General features: G+C 31.0%; 1 protein-coding gene across 3 annotated transcripts in view; it reads right to left on the bottom strand.

The window, feature by feature from the left end:
- Positions 1-20,704, bottom strand: part of Lamtor3 (Late endosomal/lysosomal adaptor, MAPK and MTOR activator 3) — a 45,619-nt gene that overhangs the window by 16,682 nt on the left and 8,233 nt on the right. For all 3 annotated transcript variants that reach the window (XM_035360249.2, XM_035360250.2, XM_035360248.2), the window contains exon 4: positions 7,126-7,184. In XM_035360249.2, the coding sequence (XP_035216140.1) occupies positions 7,126-7,184 (59 nt within the window). The remainder of the gene's footprint in view (positions 1-7,125; positions 7,185-20,704) is intronic.

A 20,704-nucleotide genomic window follows, 5' to 3' on the forward strand; every position in this document is an offset into this window, starting at 1 on the left:
CAATAATGCAGATAATGAAATAAAAACAAAATGAAAAGTGCAGAACATGTTACTGAAACAAAAAAAGAGCAATACTGCATACAAATATTAACAGAAATAAACTTTTAACTGGACTTTCAAAAGAAAAATGGATTATAAAAAAAAAGGCCAATGATCTTCACATTATTTTATCTTCAATTAATGTCTCAGAAATATCATCTGCACAAGTTTAAGATTTAAAAATCTTACAATCCTTGGAAATCTTAAACTTGTCCAGATGATAATAAATGTCCAGTTTTTAATTAAATCTTAAAACCTGGTCAGCAGATATTTCTAGCAAAGCTAAAAATGAGCAGAATAATGAATAACAGTTTTATGAGGAGAAAATGATAAAAAGGTTTGGAGGTTTAAAAAAAAGAGGACTGTACAATGAATAATAACATTAAAAGATATTCTTAATAACAAACTATTGTTAAAACATATATGCTACTACATATCTTAAATCACACTGAATCAATGAAATTTTCATAACTGAATCAAGGATACTAGTTGGTAAGTGTAAATGAGTAGACTGTCTCTACTGCATCTTACCCAAAGTATGGTAAGGAAAACCGGATAATAATGCAGTATGCTATCCACTGCTTTTAGTTAGTTATTTCTCAGAGGGCAACACTAAAATGTTATTTTTAAATTCAAAATTTCAATTAAATGGAGAGAAAAAGATATGATTTAAAAAAAATAATAATAATAATAATTTTAGTACCATCATCTAAAATAAATAACTAAAAGTGGTAGACTGCATAACACATGATTACTGAGAGCTAGTATAGCAAATTATTAGTATATGCATGGCATACATATAAATAAGAAAACAAATGTCTATAATACATTTTTTACAGTGCATCATTCATTAAATATTTAGATTACACAGACAGATTTTATAACACAGATACAGATTTAGACACACAGCCCAAGAAAAGGTAGTAATCTTTCCTTGGAAAATAAACATAATTCTAGTACAGATGATAATAACTGCATCTGATTAACTACTACTAAACTCAGTGGTGCGACAGCCCTAGCGGGCCAAGGTCTGCAGTGCCCAAAAATCTGCCCGGGGTGTGTGAGCATATGCCTTGAACAAGTGGTCAGCCTGTCGCAGCCTCCCCCCCCATCCCAGTGTTTAGTCCCCAATCAAACTTGGTACTCATTTTATCGACCCAAGGGATAAAATGCTGAGTCAACCTTGCCCAGCACGAGGATTGAGCCTCAGACCTGTGGTGCTGCTGCGCATCTAGGGTTGCCACCTCTTGGTTGTCAAAATCCAGGAGAGGAGAAAAAAAAATATCAATTTTCATAACTTTTTATTTTATTTTGAACTTATATTTTGCATTTGATTGTACGGATTTCAAAATATCTGGTCTGGAAATAACAAATTTAAAAAACTGCAGTCCATTTTAAATTTGAAGACGTTAGGATATCTGCCTTGACATGTTCTTCATTTAAACGGTTTCTTTCCTTAGTTCATATATCGACCCCTATACTGAAAACATGTTCACAGGCAGCGTTTGATGCAGGTATAGGCAAACGAATGAAACTACTTTCATCAACATATCTTCAACTCTATTTTCGACCGCTGAGAAAAATTTTGCCCATCTCAGATAAATTCTTACATTTGATTTAACAATGCTGTCTTGAACCTCCCTCAAAATGCAGAAATCTTCATAAAGTTTATTTTCATCAAGCGTGATCTTTAAATCAATGGCCAAGTCTCACAAAGCATCCCACGTAATCGGTTTTTTCATTGAAAGTATGCTCAATTTACTATACTCTCAGTTTTCGAAATCATACCATTTTTTCAGGTAATCTAAACATCTCTCAAAGAAAATGTCTGCACCTTTATAAAACGTAGCCTTGTCCGTTTCATTTAAAAATCTCTTACTGAACTACCAAAAAATTTGTCATTTTTTCTATTTGTTATTTTTCGGCAGATTTAAGCATAACATTGTGCAATTCTGTGCAAATAACAAAATCACTTTCGATGATTTTAATTTTATTATCGAAAATTTGCATAACGTGCAAAAAAGTAACATTAGCACAAAGGCAGTGAGTTTTCGTCTTTAAATGCTTGCCAAATAATTGTACTACATTCTTCTTCTCCTTTTACAATAAAATACATCCGTAAAGCTGGCCAATTACAAAGCAAATGCTCTAACACTGGCAATGAAGATAGCCATCTAATTGGCACATGGCGCAAAATGTCGCGATACTCAATATTAAAAAATGCGTGGAAATCTTTCAAAGTCTCTGTTCATTTAGCATATGCTGAAAATTCACAACAAACTTTCAAGACTAAGGCTTCAACGGCGAATTTTATGCCTTTTAATGCAAATTTTGTGCAGTTCTGTAATGTGTAGCATTCACAGTTTGCTTTTAAAATGTTTTCATTGTCAATCTTAAGTTTTTGATACACAAAATTATTTATGCCAAAATTGACAGAAGCGTTATTAGCAGCAAACGAAGTTACATTTATTATATCTGAATTAATTTCGATGAAAACTCGACAAATCTGGTTTTTAATCTCACCACTTTTTCCTTGGGGATCACGGTAAAAACAGAGTAGTCCGTGTTTTATCCCAATTTCCTTATGAAAATATTGCATGACTACTGGAAACATTTTAACGTTGCCTTTATTCGACGCATCTGTTGCAACTGAAAAAAACTCTGCTTCTTTAATCTCATGTAAAAGTACTTCTTGAGCTCCAGGAGCAAGCACACTCTCGCAAATACTTGTACATTTTGTTCTACCGCAAGAAATCTTTTTTGCCAAAGAAGAATCTGGAAATAGTGTGCTATACAACTTGCTTGTGCAATCCTGGCTATTAAAACTATGATGGTGCTTAATCCCATGATAGATTGAAGTAATTTCAATTGTTGATATATTGTCCTCTTCTTTTGAAGATTTCTTCACGAAAAAGTTCGAAACCGTTTGCGAAGAATCCCTATTCAATATTAACGATTGGTGTTTCTTGCTTTGGGAATGTACAGTTATAACTCTAACACCCTCATACTTAATATTAACTGTTTTATGACATAATTTGCATTCTCCATTAAAGTTGTCTTTCTTCATAAGCCAATTAAATTGAGTAAATCACTTGTTTTGAAACGACGGCGAATACTTTGTCTTTTTTTTGTGGCACTTGTTCACTTGCTAATCAGAATCGTTTTTGTCACTAAAGTAACCACGTTTTCATTGAGACAAAGCGGGACAAATGGAATGAAATGAGAATTGTAATTTAGTTATGAAAGCAGACCAATAATTCAAAAAAATATTTTATCATATACATTCATATGCTTGTCTATAAATATAAAAAAATATATTTATTAATGACTATTGGTAACTATAAAAATATTTGTAAAAATCTATAATATGAATATTATTTTTTTTAACTAATTTAAAAAATTATGATTTTCTTTCACGGTCATATTTTTTATCCAAGTGAATACTTTGCAATAGATTCGGATCATTTATTAAAATGTCGTGAAATTTCTCACATGAATTGGTCAAATTATAGTTTACGCTTAATATAGATTTTAAAGTTTTAATGTTCAACTGTGTTTTTCCAACGTCCATATTTTATTGATACTAGAAAAAACGCATTATGTTGCTACATTTGTTCCTGGAAGGGACAGCACGTGTTCTAAAATTTTCAAATATTTTCATAATACAGTCAAAAGTCTTTAATCTGGACGTCCATAATCCGGAATGATCTATAATCCGGACCTCAAAGCTACAAACTTTCTGCGCATACGTAAGCACATTATGCATTTGCGCATGCGCATAATACGTTTGCGCATGCGCATAATACGTTTACGCATGCGCGTTTAATGTATAACGGACAGTATAAGCTACGCTAAAATTATCTAATTATCTATTTCAGTTAATGTTGCAGATTGCGTTGTTCCTTAATCTTCCAATTGGATTCGGCTCATTATTTTTTCAGATTGTTAGAGCAATTTTATAAAAGTAAGCTTGAACTTTCGATTACGTCAAAAAGAATTTCCGATTCTGAAGCTGCCAAAGGATCTACAAAGCGAAAGCATGTTTCGATATACATCAAACAAAAAGTGGAATTGCTGCAAAAAATGGATAAAGGCACCTTTGTTTCTCTAACCATTCCGAAATCTGTTTATCAATTTCACGCTGCTCTGCATGGGGGGGGGGCAATGAACAGGAAGTTGATCTGTCAGCACTATCCTTATCTTCAGGACAGCTGCTTTTATTATATTCGGCGTATAATTAATTACTAAATGTAGTATTTCATCTCGATGTACTCCGGCTTTGATATGATTTAAATCAAATTCCATGTCATTATAAATATCACGAATACACTTAAAATAGTTTTCTGGTTGTAATTTTCTAATTTCGACTAGCGCAATGTATGCTTTACGCATGTGCATGTTGAAAGAAATGTTTAATAAAGTAAACAAATAAATATTAAACTTTTTTTTGTAAATTTTGATACTCTTTAGATCATAATTGCTCTTTATTTCATAAATAACAATTTCATATTTTTAATTTTATAATTTCTGCATGCCATCTTACCAGATTTAAACTGATGATCTATAATCCAGAAAAATCGATAATCCGGAATCGCTGAAGTCCCGACGAGTCCAGATTACAGACTTTTAACTGTATTATTCTGTTTAAAATGAAGGAATAACTCCGTCCATTTTGTGTCTGTTTCCACATTTGCAGACAACCAACATTTAATTTTTTTTCCAGTAATGTATCTTTTTATGACACCTCATCAAAAAGATCATTTTTGAAAATATTATTTTTTGAAAATGGTTACTAATATATTAAAAAGATTTTTTCACATATTCCCATAAAATCTCCTTTTTAATGTCACCCAACGAAAATTTTTAATATCCTCGAATTGAATTATCTGTTCTTCAAGATATTCCAAGTAGTTATTATTAAAATTACTGACTTCTTTCAGAAAATCAGGTCATTCAATGGCACCTTGTTCTTCCAACCTAGTGATGCTTCTTCTTACATAACTTAAAGGAACGTAATCATTATCAATTCTTTCTCGCAATTTTGTTTTTAAATTATTGATTTCATTTGACACTTCCGTAATTGAAATTTTGTCCACTTCAATCATTTTCACAGCATTGTGAAATAATGCAGCTCGGTTGTGAATGAACTGAAGCCAAATTTTGTGATGTGTCATTTTCAAAAAAGAGCTGCAATCTTCTTGGACATTTATCTTGTGATAAAAAGTATGATTTTAACAGTTCGTACATTTTAAAAATATTTTCTACAGCTGGTAAAAAGCTAGCCATCATGTTTTGCTATAACCAATAATTCTTTTATATTCGATTTCTGCACTTTCACAAAAATCCTTCAAACTTTCAACACGCACAGTATATATATATAAAAATATGGATAAATTTTTGCAATAATATTTTCAAGATCCACTGGAAGTAAATCCACCGGAATTCAGATGCTGTTTGAATAGTACTGTATAGAATATGCGCTTCACAACCTACTCCAATAATTTTTTGGTTCAAATGTTAAGTTTCGTAAAAACATTATTGATGTCTCTTCTAGCTTTTCTACCAAAATTTGCATTAGTGTTATCCTCACAATAGGTAATAATTTTATTGTTCAAATTATTTTTTAAAATAGTGCTTATTGAATCAAAAATTATGAAGTTTCACCCGGCAATGAAACAAAATCTTATATTCTAATTTTAATTCCTGTTTCTGGATCAAAAAGTTTAACAATTGTGGGAAATAATTTTAAATCTTTGTGGTTAAAGCATCATAATATATGGATATAACTGTGCATTTATCTTATTCTTTCTGCAATTGTGAAAACGAATATAGTATAGTGAAAAAACATTACAAATAATTGCTTCGGTTTTTGTCCTTGCATATGCAAATTTTTTGTCGTACAATGTTTTGATCATTTGTGAAGTACAATTAATGGATTTGAAACTTTGATTGTGGTTTATGGTGTGGAAAGCAAATAGCCCTTCAGCTAATAATAATTATTCCTTTGTTAACAATACATATTCCTTGACGAGATGTAATAACGATAGAATGCCACCGAATAAATCTAACTTGTTACATCACCTAATTTAGTTTACTCTGCATGCATTTTATGTGTTTTTTTTTTATTTAAGTATTTTTTATTTCTTTATATTTACTATAATAATTAATAAATAATAGGTAATATATTTTTACAATACATTTAAAATAAGAAATGCAGATGTTTTCTAAAAAGCGGGACATTTTTAAAAATTGGTGGGACGTGGGATAGTCCTCCAAAAATACCGGACTGTCCCTCCGAAATCAGGACGTGTGGTCACTTTATACTAGACATTATTATGAACGCATTTAAATAATTTCAAAAGACGCACTTGTTCGTAGATAGCTAGCTAACTGCAGACTAAATGAAAGAATGGATTGAAAATGAGAAGATGGAGGGCGTGCACGCAACACGCCGGCTCCACTATTCATCAGCAATGCGCTTACTCACCGCAGATCGCTGCTGCAAAGAAAATGTATAGACATTCTTTAGCTGTTGTGCGCGGTCGTATGATTTTCGATGCTGTCAACCATTTCGTCCGTGCGCATTGTATCGTTATTTTCAGGAAACTTGATATTCCAGGAGAGTAATATTTATTTTAAATTCCTTCCGAGAGCCAGGAGATTTTAATTTTCAGGGCTCAATTCTGGGAAAATCCCGGAATTCAGGGAGAGGTGGCAACCCTATGCGCAACATGCTAACCACTGCGCCACCATGCTTCATGTCTGATTACTTTGAAACATTTAATAAACTATTTAGTATATTATCAAAATTTTTAATTTGCTAGGTTCTTCCTCTATCCCCAGTGCTCAAATTATTTACCCCAACTAAATTTTAATTACCCCTACTAATTTTTAAACAATTAAATTTGCATATAAAGAGGAGGAATATACAAGCAAATACAATACATTTGCATTTAGTAAATAAATCCATATACAGAAAAGATTGAATACAACTCATAAATTCATAAAACTACACATTAATAAAAAAAATTATGTGATCTTTTTCTCAAAAATTAAATTAATTGCAATTAGAACAATAAAACCTACTCATAACTACAGGAATCCCATCACGATCAGTTATCATAACAGCCAGCAATCCATCAACCCTATCAAAAAATGATATGCAATAAATATTAAAAACATTTTTAATATACATATATATATTATTTATTAATTGAAGTTAGCTTTGTATGAAGTTTATCAATTTACAGTCTTATAAATTAGGGTGTTTATTATATAAAAATGAAAAAAGCATTACATTCACGCTTTTAGAAAAACTGTTCTTAATTTACCCTTCTTTTCTGCCCTATCATTCAATAAAATTATAATGTGACATATCTATTTCAATGATACAGAAAAGCACATGCTTTCAAATAACTCCCTTCAACTAATTATCTGCTACTGTTGATATTGAGCAGAGGAGCCAGCTTCCAGTCTTCATCCAAGTTCAAATCCTGGAGAAGACACCACTGTTTATGAGAGTGAAGAGTCTTTATAACAAACATAGTAGCACTCAAAATCATGTTGAACTAAAGGTCCTTCTGAGAGACTGGTAAAAATGGAAGAGCTATTATGGGAGACCCTTGGAAACAGTCCTCAAGGATTCCCCTTCAAAACTGAACAAACATAGTAGCACTCAAGATCCTGTTGAACCAAAGGTCCTTTTGAGAGACTGGTAAAAATGGAAGAGCTATTATGGGAGACCCTTGGAAACAGCCCTCAAGGATTCCCTTTCAAAACTGAAATGGAGCTGTATAAATTTGAACTTCACCTATATGGTGACCAAGTCCTAAGTTAATGGCAGGCTTGCCTCTTGGACACAAAAAAAAAAAAAAAAAATTCAGTGGACTCAATTTAGTTCACTGTTAGACAAGTGAAATAAATAATTAAGACACAATAACATGCCGAACAAATACTAATACTCAGTGTAATATTTTCAAATTATCACAGGACTAGTTTCGATGGTTTTACCGAACCATCATCCTCACCTGCAAAAACGCAAATGAACAAGATAGGATATAATGAGTAGATGAGATAAGAAAGCTTGGACAGGAGATAAGCTACTGGCGCCATCTGTTGATGAAACCAGAACTAAAGCATAATTTCTTTAAAGGTTGAAGCCAAAGATGGATTGGAATTAGGGTCGTTAACTAGAACAGAAAGATTTTTTTTTGAATGTGAAATGCCTCTAGAAAATCCAGTTCACCAATGGAAGATGTTTTTTGAATAATTTTGGCAGCAGAAAAATTGAAAGTGTGATTTTCGGGCCAACAATGTTGGGCAACAGAAGACTTCTGTGTTTCCTTTTTTCTAATATATGCCTCATGTTCCTTGACGTGAAATTTCAAGGCTCTCTTAGTTTGGCCAATGTAAATTAAACCACACTGGCAAGGAATCCTGTAAATACCCCAGGAATTCATATCCGGAATGGGGTCCTTGAGTATGGAACTCGGAATTTTGATGGGAGAATAAACTATTCGAAAGTTAAATTTCTGCAAAATACATGCAACTTTATAGCTAACTGATGGAAAGAAGGGAATGCCAACAGAATTTTTATAATCTCCTAAAACAAGAGTGTGCCTTTTGGTGTATTGAGATGAGAATTTTTTAACTGCTTGATTAATAATGTTGGGTGGAAAACTTTTGTCAATAGCTATTGCTTTTAAATAATTTAGTTCTTCATCAAGGAATAGTTTGGAGGAGCAAACTTAAAGAGCATGGAAAACATACGAATAAAATGAAGCTAACTTTTGTTTAGTTGGATGACATGATTTAAAGTGTGGTGCAGCTGAGGATGACGGTTCAGTAAAGCCATCGAAACTAGTCCTGTGAAAATTTGAAAATACAACGCTGATTTTTGTTGTTTGACTTTTGAATTAGTAAGTGAAATAAATCCCAACAATTACTTATTACTTTAATTTTTTTGTTGTCAGAACAAAATTTTCATTGTTTATCATAAACAACACAAAAAGCTACTACTGCCAACTCAGAGGTATCTAATAGGTGAACCATAATGTTTCCATCAGACTTGGCAAGTTATATTACTGTCACAGTAGCAATATCTGATGTTCTGTTATGAAATAACTTCAAACTATTATTCATTAAAGCCCATCTTTTATGTTTGGTAGCTCTTTGTAAATTCCTAATTGTTGACAGTACCCTTTAGTATTGCAATACACAAATAAATATTGACTAATATGAACTTTTACATATTACAGAAAATATGCCTAAAATCTAGATTTACTTTTGCCAATAATCTTCAGTAATATTTTTTCACTTTATGAAATAAAATTTTTTGTCGCGCATTACACACGGTGTTAATGGTATTTCCCTTCAAGTTAAGTTCAAAGCACACAATGAAACAGACCCAAGTAGCACACGGCGTTAGAAAGACGTTGCTAACTGGTCCAAGAGTTTACAAAGTGGTCGTGGTAACTTTTGCAACGTTTTTAAAAATGTTGCAAAGACGCAAAATATTTGCCGTCGCATCTTGCCAATTTGTCAACGTCATTGAAACGTCATGATATGACCGTTTTTAGATGTGGTTGTTTTACCACTTTTTTCATAGTTCATCAGTGTTACTTTTAGAATGAAAAAGAGACTAAATCTGCCCTTTCAAGAATCTGAAGTACGCATAAGATTTATTTTGCAATGTTTCATTACTTTATTTCATCTAAATATACAGTCAAAAGTCGTTAATTCGGACACCCATAATCCGGAATGATCTATAATCCGGACTTCAAAGCTAAAAGCTTTCTGCGCATGCGAGTAAGACCTTGACTACTGCGCATATGCGTGTGCGCAAGTTCAGAATACGTTTCCGCCTGCGCATTTCATGTATAACGGACGGTGTAAGCTAAAATTATCTAATTATCTATTTCAGTTAATGTTAATGATTGCGTTGTTCCTTAATCTTCGAATTGGATCCCGCTTATTATTTTTTGCAGACTGTAAGAGCAATTTTATAAAAGTAAACTTGAACTTTCGATTATGTCAAATAGAATTTCCGATGCTGGAACTTCCAAAGGATCTACAAAACAAAAGTATGTTTCGATGTCCAACAAACAAAAAGTGGAATTGCTGCAAAAAATGGATAAAGACATGAAGAATGTGACAGAGAGGTTAGTGAAAATGAAAAAATTTCGATTGACAAGTTAGTCGGTATTCTGGGCACAGCAATTAACGGGACTTGAACAGCGAAACTTTGTAACTGAACAAGAAATTATGTCTTTTTATAGAATTAAAGAGAAAGTATTATCACATAAAATGAAGCAACTTAAACAACTTACAATGAGAGAAATGTTTAATAAAGTAAACAAATAAATATTAAGCTTTTTTTTTTTTTTTTGTAAATTTTGATAGCCTTTAAATCATAATTGTTCTTTATTTCATAAATTACGGTTCCATATTTTTAATTTTAGAATTTCTGCATGCCATCTTACGAGATTTAAACTGATGATCTATAATCCGGAATCGCCGAAGTCCCGACGAGTCCGAATTAACGACTTTTGACTGTATTAATCTAAAGTAGATTCATCTAATGAAATATAAATTTAATATAAATACTTGAATAATTAAATTTAATTAGTACTAAAAATACATGCTAAATTATTGTTAATATTTTGTTAAAATAATTAATACTTAAAATATTTTTTATAAATATTATAACAAAATATTTAAAAATGAAACTAATCTATAAAGTAAGTTATTAAGTTATGCATTTTATATATTTTAAAAAAATCATATTTCCTAAATCAATGCAAATCACATGTTAGCAATTATTTCACTGTTGAAATATGACTTTATTTATCATTTTTGAAGAAAAGACGAATTTATTTAAATTAATATGCTGACATAACATGAAACATTTTACCGCATACAGAGCAAAAAGTACAATTTTCGCAAAGATATAATTGTGCATGAAGATGTATTCAGGGATTAAAAAAATCTGATGTGTACACCACATGACTTCCTTGTATTGGAATATTAAATTATACGCATTTTTTCTTGCATTTCATTTAAACTTATTGGATTGAATTAAATCTACTTCGCCGACAGCGCATAAACCACAATAGAATAAATGCATTCTTTAAAATTCACTCTAGTATTTGTTTACCATAGCGACACTCTGGCGCTAGGTTCACTTAACAGTATTAATAATTATATAACAGTTAACTTATATAATAATTATATAATGGAAACTAAGTTAACTGTTATATAATCCAATAATTATATAACAGTAAACGTATATACTTCGTTCATATTATAACTCATAAAGCACAAAATTCATATCATTTAAAGAACAGAATTATGTAATCGTTGCCACATGTTCTATTCAAATACTATAATAAAGCTAGAATGATGTATAAAAGAAATTAAGCAAACAAAACAAAAAAGAAACAGTTTTTCACAGACAATTGAGTATTTCTCATTTAATTAATTCAGTTCTCACTTCGCGAGAAGGCAAAAATACATAAAAACTCAAAATATCTATATTAAAAATTAGGAAGTAAATCTCAAACACTTATTTCCTCGAAAATATTCCAGAAAGAATTAAGCATGATTTAATTGGCAATAATAAATGAATGCGTTATCTTTGTCGTTGCGAAGCTAAGTTTCTCTAGATTGGCAACAAATCCACTAGTCTCCTATTTCAAATGTAAACATCAATGGCCGTCATTAAAAACAGGCTTAGCGGCAATTAAACAACTTTAAAATTGCTGATAATTCTAAAAATATTGCACACAGATTTACTAAAGGCATAAAATCCTTAACCGGAAGATAAAAACAACATAATTCAATCATTTTTAAAGCAAAAAATGTACAATTTACAAACATATAAGAGTAAAGAAACTTAGATCACTGAGCCGGGTAACAGAGTGGATATATTAGCAGTCCTATATACAAAATTTCAACGTTCTGAGGCAACTCGTTTTTGAGTTATGCGAGATACATACGTACGTACATACGTTCGTACAGACGCCACGAAAAATTCTCTTCAGAATTCATTTTAAAGCAGTTTTATAATTTTTTTGGAGGAAACGAGTCTTTTATTCTGTCCTTACGTACAGATATCAGGCAAAAACATCGTTAAATTGCATTCGATAGCAGTCAAAATGGATATTTTCGTTGAAATATGCTGCCTGAAACTTTTCGCGATTACAATACTTCCTTTTTACTTCGTACAAGGAAGTAAAAATGGAGCGATTATAAGAATTCCAAGAAAATGTCCAAGGTTAAAAGACGATGCATATCCATGCATATTTAATGGCTGTCCATTATATATGACAGAAAACTCACCAACACAGTCAGGAGAAGCAGAACGGAAAAATTAATTGAAAAGGAGAAAGAAATATTAACACTTTTAATGAAAAATAACAAAATTAATGGCTTTGATAAATTACTAATAAATGTTGACATCAAAATTAGAGAAACTGTGAACAAAAATACGAAATTCCGAACGAAAATACAAAATTCATTACCTATAAAAATTTTGATGAACTGTTTGTTATGTTTTTATGAATTCAAAAATGCTTGGTTTAATCCTAGTATACGGTACACTCAGGATTTGGCGACACTGACATTACAAATGATTTAGCGAGCCCGATAAATATTTTTTTGTAAATATAATCTTGTGAACATTGTTCGTAATTCTATTCAGTTGAAATAATTCCTCTAGGCCATTTAAAAAAGATTCTATTAAATTACCAGAAAACAGTCAAAAGGTTTAATGCAATCGAATAAATCACTGAAAAGTTACACTGAATTCTGTTCGACCCATTGACATTCCATGTATATTATTTACTTGATGATTATATAAACAAACATCTGAGCTCAAGGCTTGTGCACTTTGGCTAGCTGCCAAATTCATCAAGCAATTGCATAATTAATTGAGATTCCAGCAGTTTTTTCAAATACTTTAGTAAAGATGCCATCTAAGGCATTTGAAAAAACTCACTTCATGTTTGAAATTGAATCAATCAATGACTGATATAAATAATATTGCTTATATTAAAAGTAAATTTAATGGACTGCCAATCAAAGAACGCACTGTGAATCTTATCATTGTTCTGTCCCTATCTACTTACTTCAACTGCCTTCAGTTAGTGAATTTGAATTGCTGCGAGATCCTGTCCAGAAGCCTCTGAATTGAGGATAAATCATCGTAGAAATGCAGAATTTGTGCTTATTTTGTTTCTGAATATCTGCTCTACAAGAAGACACCAAAAGTTTGGATAAATCATTTAGAAAATATCAAAAGCAACATGCTACAATGCAAATCGTAAAGACAGTGTTCGTGAAATGGTATTCTGTTTTGGTGTTTTATGCATTTCCGTAGTTGGTGTTCTCCAATCTTCATTGTTTCCAGCTGTGCAATATTTGGATACATGGATTAGCGATTCAGTTATAATGTCCTTAGAGCTATATCGTATATCATTCACATTAAACGATTATTGTGTTGGTGCTTGGAATTAATTCATGTAAAACCAAAAATAACATACAATGATAAGGCATTTTCTGGTTTTGCTGAAAATACAATCAATGCAGAAGCAATAACAATCTAAGCTGTTATGGTATGTTCATTAGTTTCAAAATACAAAAAAATTATTGGAGTGGTACCAGTACTTAATATGACTGCTGAAAATGAATTAGATATATGTAATAATAAGAACCATTATAATAATAATGCACATTCTATAGTATGCTGAAAAGGTTAATGATTTTAAAGTGTATGAAATATATGATTGAAAAAATAGTGTTACGGAAACATTCGCATTACTATGAAATATTGTAATCTATAATTCTGCGATATTTAATTGTGTAATGTTAAGAAACACTAGATATTTTTTATTGATTGCAAATTGCACTTTTATTACTTTTTGTTGGTATCTATTCTTCCAGACACTGTGTAATTCGCCTTTTTTTTAAATATCGTCATTATGTATGTTTATTAGATTAATCTCAATAAATGAATGTTGGAAATCAGGTTTTATGTTTTATTAAATTTATGTATATTCTTTTTTCTTCGCTTACTTTTTATGTGCTTGTGATAACAAAGAACTTCATAATAAATAGAAAGAAACAAAAAGTTTCATCGTGTGTGATTTAACGAAGAGCTTACTTTAACGTACTTAGCTTACTATTGTATACTATATTATTTAAATTATTTTTGTACAGTATTATAAAAAGTGCATGAAATAATCATTGTAATCTACCAATATTCTAAAATGTAGAAAATAAAAATAAGTAAATATGTTAACATATGATCGAAAGAAATTGTGTTAAGGAACATCAGAATTACTAGTAAATACTGCAATCCATAAACATTGCATTTTTAATTGCTTACTATTTAAAAAACAAATAATTTTTTATTAATTGGAAATTTTAGTTCTGTTACCTTCCTTCTGCTATTTGTACTTTCAAACACTGCTAGTTCATGTTTTTTCTTAAATAGTGCTGTTATGTATGTTATTTGTTAGGTTATTATTTCATTTTAGATATGAATATGAGAAGTTTTTTTTTTTTTTTTTTTTTTTTTTTGTTTTTAGAGTTTTTAGATTCAGGTATATTTTTGTATGAAATATTTTTGATCACATTTATTAACTACTTTATGTAGTGTTTCATTTGCACATCTTGGAGATATAGAAGTTAATGGTTATATTTCTTTACTATAAAACGCATATACATTTATACTTGAGTTCAGGTAAAATACTGATTATGTTACCTTAAAAACTACTTTCTAATTTATCATGATGGGGGCAATTTTCAATGTCTCTTGAGATTTAACAAAAATAAATGTGATAATGCTGTTATAATCTGAAACGATCATTTATATATACAGTCAAAAGTCATTAATCCGGACTCGTCGGGACTTCGGCAATTCCGGATTATTGATTTTTCCGGATTATAGATCATCAGTTTAAATTGCGTAAGATGGCATGCAGAAATTCTAAAATTAAAAATATGAAACCATAATTTATGAAATAAAGAACAATTATGATCTAAAGGGTATCAAAATTTACAAAAAAAAGCTTAATATTTATTTGTTTACTTTATTAAATATTTCTTTCGATGTGAGTTGTTTAAGTTGCTTCGTTTTATGTGATAATACTTTCTCTTTAATTCTATAAACAGACATAATTTTTTGTTCAGTTACAAAGTTCCGCCGTTCAAGTCCCGTTAATTGCTGTGCCGAGAATACCGACTAAATTGTCAATCGAAATTTTTTCATTTTCACTAACCTCTCTGTCACATTCTTCATGTCTTTATCCATTTTTTGCAGCAATTCCACTTTTTGTTTGATAGACATCGAAACATACTTTCATTTTGTACGATCCTTTGGGAGCTCCAGATTCGGAAATTCTATTTGACATAATCGAAAGTTCAAGTTTACTTTTATAAAATTGCTCTTACAGTCTGCAAAAAATAATAAGCCGGATCCAATTCGAAGATTAAGGAACAACGCAATCATCAACATTAACTGAAATAGATAATTAGATAATTTTAGATTATACCGTCCGTTATACATAAAACGCACACGCGAAAACGTATTCTACGCTTGTACACACACAAATGCGCAGTCGTAAGAGGTCTTACTCGCACGCGTAAACGCCTATGCGCATGAGTCAACGCAGTGCATGCGAAGAAAGTTTTTAGCTTTGAGGTCCAGATTATATAGTTTTTAGCTTTGAGGTCCAGATATATATATATATATATGTGTGTGTGTAAGATATAACAAAATATGATAGTATAATATGTAAAATATGTTTCAAAATATAATTGATGACCTCAAAATTAACATTCTAAATTTGATGATCTACACCTAAATTCATCTCTTCTCACAGGTTCCAGACTTTTCTATCTTACGTAACGTTTTAATGCAGATGCCTCTCGTCCAATCAAATTAATTCTAAACCAAAACTGTCAACTGAAATTTCAGCTTTCTTGCTATGAAAGTACTATAACCTTTCCTTTTTCCCCGCATAGCTTTCCTGCTGACAAGACGCTTTTACACCATGCTGCTGCTTACTTAAGATGACGTTCTAATTAAAAATGGGAGTTATTCTATTCAAATATTATTAAGAAATATCTTATCCGAAAAAGGATTATTTGATATGCATGGAAAAAATAAAGATTGTGATTTTTCGAGATATGTTGTGCTAAATTGCGTCATCATGCTTTCCACTCTGCCACCTTCAAACCACAGTTTCATTACAATAACATGGCGCAGCCGATTTTCGACCCTACAGGCGTGGAACTTCAGTGCAGTTTATTTCAACTAATCTCACATCGTTTAACGAATGGATAAAATAAAAAAAAAGGTAACTATTCATCTGAATTGCCAATCAAGCCACTACGGTCTTCTCGGTCATCTACGCAGTATCGTAAGCTGTTGGGAGGTCCACTGTTTTCATCTACGCATTTTGAAATCATTACATATTTATAAAAAGTCAAGACAGGATTAATCTGGTGCAAAATTCCCCAATGGTCTTCGAACTCTGCTGCCTAAAACTTCCAGTGAATCATCAAATTCGTTTTCGGTGTGTGATTTAACGCATATTCAGAAAATGCTTTGAAAATCATCGAGTATCTGCGAGTTCAAAAGTGAAAAGTAATTCGAATCAAGGTCAGTGCCTCCAACGTAGTGAAATATGGTAATTCTTCCTTGCTCGCTTTGAATATTCACAATGTTTATGCATCTCCGATCATCACGTAGAAAGAAAAATTAAACATCCAAAGTGCTTTGAAGATCATCAAAGTGAAATATGAAAAGCCAGATAGTATTTTGTGCTCTCTTGCATGTTCAGTGCTTTATTCGGAAAATTCTTCATATTCTAAGAATGCTATATTATCATACGTCATCAAATATGATAGGGAAGTAATATTAATTTCCAAATTGAGTACATTACGTTTAAAAAAATTGCATTTATAAGTTAATTGTATTATGATTTATTGATGGTAATGGTAATATTTTCCTTTAATCATTTTAAGATCAATGTTAATAATTCAAAAATATTATAATTTATTTAAAACGTAGTTTCGTATTTCTGAATTGGGAAAAAGAAATTATGGAATTTGATAAAAATTAGGTAAAGAATTTGAAGGTTTGACTTGGGGAAGGTTCCTAATACGAATAAGATTTTTGTACTATTGTTTAAGTTTATTTAAATTTAAAATATTTAATTTTTACTATATGTTAAGAATGAAATTATTGCTTGAAATTTTTGAGTTCTAGGAATTTCTTTAATGTTTTTATGATAAACGTTGAAGGCTCTCACCTTATGAAAAAATACATTTTTTAATCTAAGTATTTTTATTTTTTCATAAAATGGAGTGTGTTTTTAATATTTGTATGGAATGACAGCAGTTCGAAAAAGGCAAGTTGCCTCTACAGAAGGAACGGAGGCCTTTTTTACAGTAACTGCTAATTTGGCAAATCTTTTGGCCACTGGTGAAGAATATTAAACACCAGTTTGCTCAACTGATAAACCAATATGATGGAAATGCTAGTATTTAGATAAAGTTGTGGAGTCTTCAAGTTTTGTAAAGAATAAATAATTTTTAAATGTCTTAATAATAGTGAAAAATTTGAAATTGTGTTTATGAATGATGTTTTACATAATTTTTATATTTTGAAATGCCTTCAATGGAAAACATAATTAAATAATATGAAAATTGGCATCTTAATTTGTAATATAATAGAAATATTTTCATCAACAAAATTTTGAAAGAATTTTATTTGAACATTTAGTTTGTGAAAAAATTTGAACTTTTACCATGTGGAACTATAAAGAACTTTACAACATTTCATTGGACATTCTTATCTCAGAACAATAAAATGTGCAATTGTTTTAAAAGAGTACAGTGTCTAAAATTATTATTGAATTCTAAATTTTATGACATTCAGTGAAATGTCAAAATTGATTCAAAATATCGGTCAAAATTTTATGGCAATAATTTTTTGTTTAAAAGTTAATATGTTTGTATTTTCAAAATTATATCTTTCACATTTTGCTGCTCTAATGCTTGTTTTTCCACCCTGCTTACCCAACTTTTTTTTGAAGGGGGGGATATGTAAGATATAACAAAATATGATAGCTGTTTCAAAATATAATTGATGACCTCAAAATTAACATTCTAAATTTGATAATCTACCCCTAAATTCATCTCTTCTCACAGGTTCCAGACTTTTTTATCTTATGTAAAGTTTTAATGCAGATGCCTCTCGTCCAATCAAATTAATTCTAAACCAAAACTGTCAATTGAAACTTCAGCTTTCTTGCTATGAAAGTACTGCTAATTCTTTGAAAGTACTGCTGTAAAGTCTTGCTATGAAAGTACTACAGTCAAAAGTTGTTAATCCGGACTCGGCGGGACTTCGGCGATTCCGGATTATTGATTTTTCTGGATTATAGATCATCAGTTTAAATCTGGTAAAATGGCATGCAGAAATTATAAAATTAAAAATATGAAACCGTAATTTACGAAATAAAGAACAATTATGATCTAAAGGGTATCAAAATTTACAAAAAAAAAAAGCTTAATATTTATTTGTTTACTTAATAATTAAACATTTCTTTCAATGTACGTTGTTTAAGTTGCTTCGTTTTTTATGTTATGATACATTCTCTTTAATTCTATAAACAGACATAATTTCTTGTTCAGTTACAAAGTTCCGCTGTTCAAGTCCCTTTAATTGCTGTGCCGAGAATACCGACTAATTTGTCAATCGAAATTTTTCGTTTTCAATAACCTCTGTTACTTTCTTCGCTATCGGAAGCGAATTATAATGACGAGGCATTTGATTTAAATCATATCAAAGACCAGATGAAATACTACATTGAGTAAGCAATTATAACCCAAATAAAATAAAAACACCTGCCCTTAAGATAAGGATAGTGCTGACAGATCAACTTCCAATTCAATGCACACCACCGGGTTAAAGATAAACAAAGTTTAGATAAACAAATGTTAAAGTTTAGATAAACAAAGGATATGCCTTTATCCATTTTTTGCAGCAATTCCACTTTTTGTTTAATGGACTCCGAAAGATACTTTCGCTTTGTATATCCTTTACATATTAGTAAATATATATCGGAAATTCTATTTGACATAATCGAAAGTTCAAGCTTACTTTTATAAAATTGCTCTAACAGTCTGCAAAAAATAATAATCCGGATCCAATTCGAAGATTAAGGAACAACGCAATCTGCAACATTAACTAAAATAGATAATTAGATAATTTTAGCTTAGCTTATCCCGTCCGCTATACATTAAACGCGCATTCGTAAACGTATTTTGCGCACGCGCACACGCAAATTCGCAGCGGTAAAGGTCTTACGCGCATGCGTCAATGCGACGCATGCACAGAAAATTTGTAGCTTTGAGGTCCGGATTATGGGTGTCCGAATTAACGACTTTTGACTGTATAACCTTTCCTTTTTCTCCGCATAGATTTCCTGCTGACAAGACGCTTTTACACCATGCTGCTGCTTACTTAAGATGACGTTCTAATTGAAAATGGGAGTTATTCTATTCAAATATTATTAAGAAATATCTTATCTGAAAAAGGATTATTTGATATGCATGGAAAAAATAAAGATTGTGATTTTTCGAGATATGTTGTGCTTTTTTCGAGATATGCTATTTGATTTGTATTCGTGATATTTATAATGACGAGAAATTTGATTTAAATCATATCAAAGATGGAGTACATTGAGATGAAATACTATATTTAGTAAGAAATTATAAGCCAAATAAAATAAAAACATCTGCCCCGAAGATAAGGATAGTGCTGACAGATCAACTGCCAATTCATTGCGCGCCGCGCCACGGCGTTAAAAATAAACAAAGTTTAGATAAACAAACGTTAAAGTTTAGATAAACAAAGGATATGACTTTATCCATTTTTTGCAGCAATTCCACTTTTTGTTTAATGGACTTCGAAACATCCTTTCGCTTTGTAGATCCTTTACATATTAGTAAATATATATCAGAAATTCTATTTCACATAATCGAAAGTTCAAGCTTACTTTTATAAAATTGCTCGAACAGTCTGCAAAAAATAATACGTCGAATCCAATTCGAAGATTAAGGAACAACGCAATCTGCAACATTAACTGAATTAGATAATTTTAGCTTTGCTTATACCGTCCGTTATACATTAAACACGCATTCGTAAACGTATTTTGCACATGCGTATTCGCAGCCGTACGCGCATGCGTCGATGCTTTGAGGTTCAGATTATAGATCATTCCGGATTATGGGTGTCCGGATTAACGACTTTTGACTGTATTATCTTCTGGTTTTCAGGAAATAAATTACTTAAACTTAAAGGTCGAATTCTGCGAACATTTAGGCGTCGTTAAGACATTGTGACACGATGCTTTCACAACTGAAATATAACCAAAGAAAGATGTAATAATGACTTCTGTGCAATAAAAAACCTCATCTGCAAAGACATAATAAAGACATCTTTACAACGGGTGCAAAACAGCGGAGTTTCGTGAACATCTCGGCATCTTAAAGACGACATATTGCAATGCTTTTGCGACAACATCCGCGATGAGTTTGTAACATCGTTACAACGTTGCTGTGCTACTTGGGGAGTAATGATCCACCCTCC

Source organism: Stegodyphus dumicola, chromosome 4 (genome assembly GCF_044657685.1).
Source record: "Stegodyphus dumicola isolate Sdum_Otavi_A_Nest chromosome 4, ASM4465768v1".
Classification (NCBI taxonomy): Eukaryota; Metazoa; Arthropoda; class Arachnida; order Araneae; family Eresidae; genus Stegodyphus; species Stegodyphus dumicola.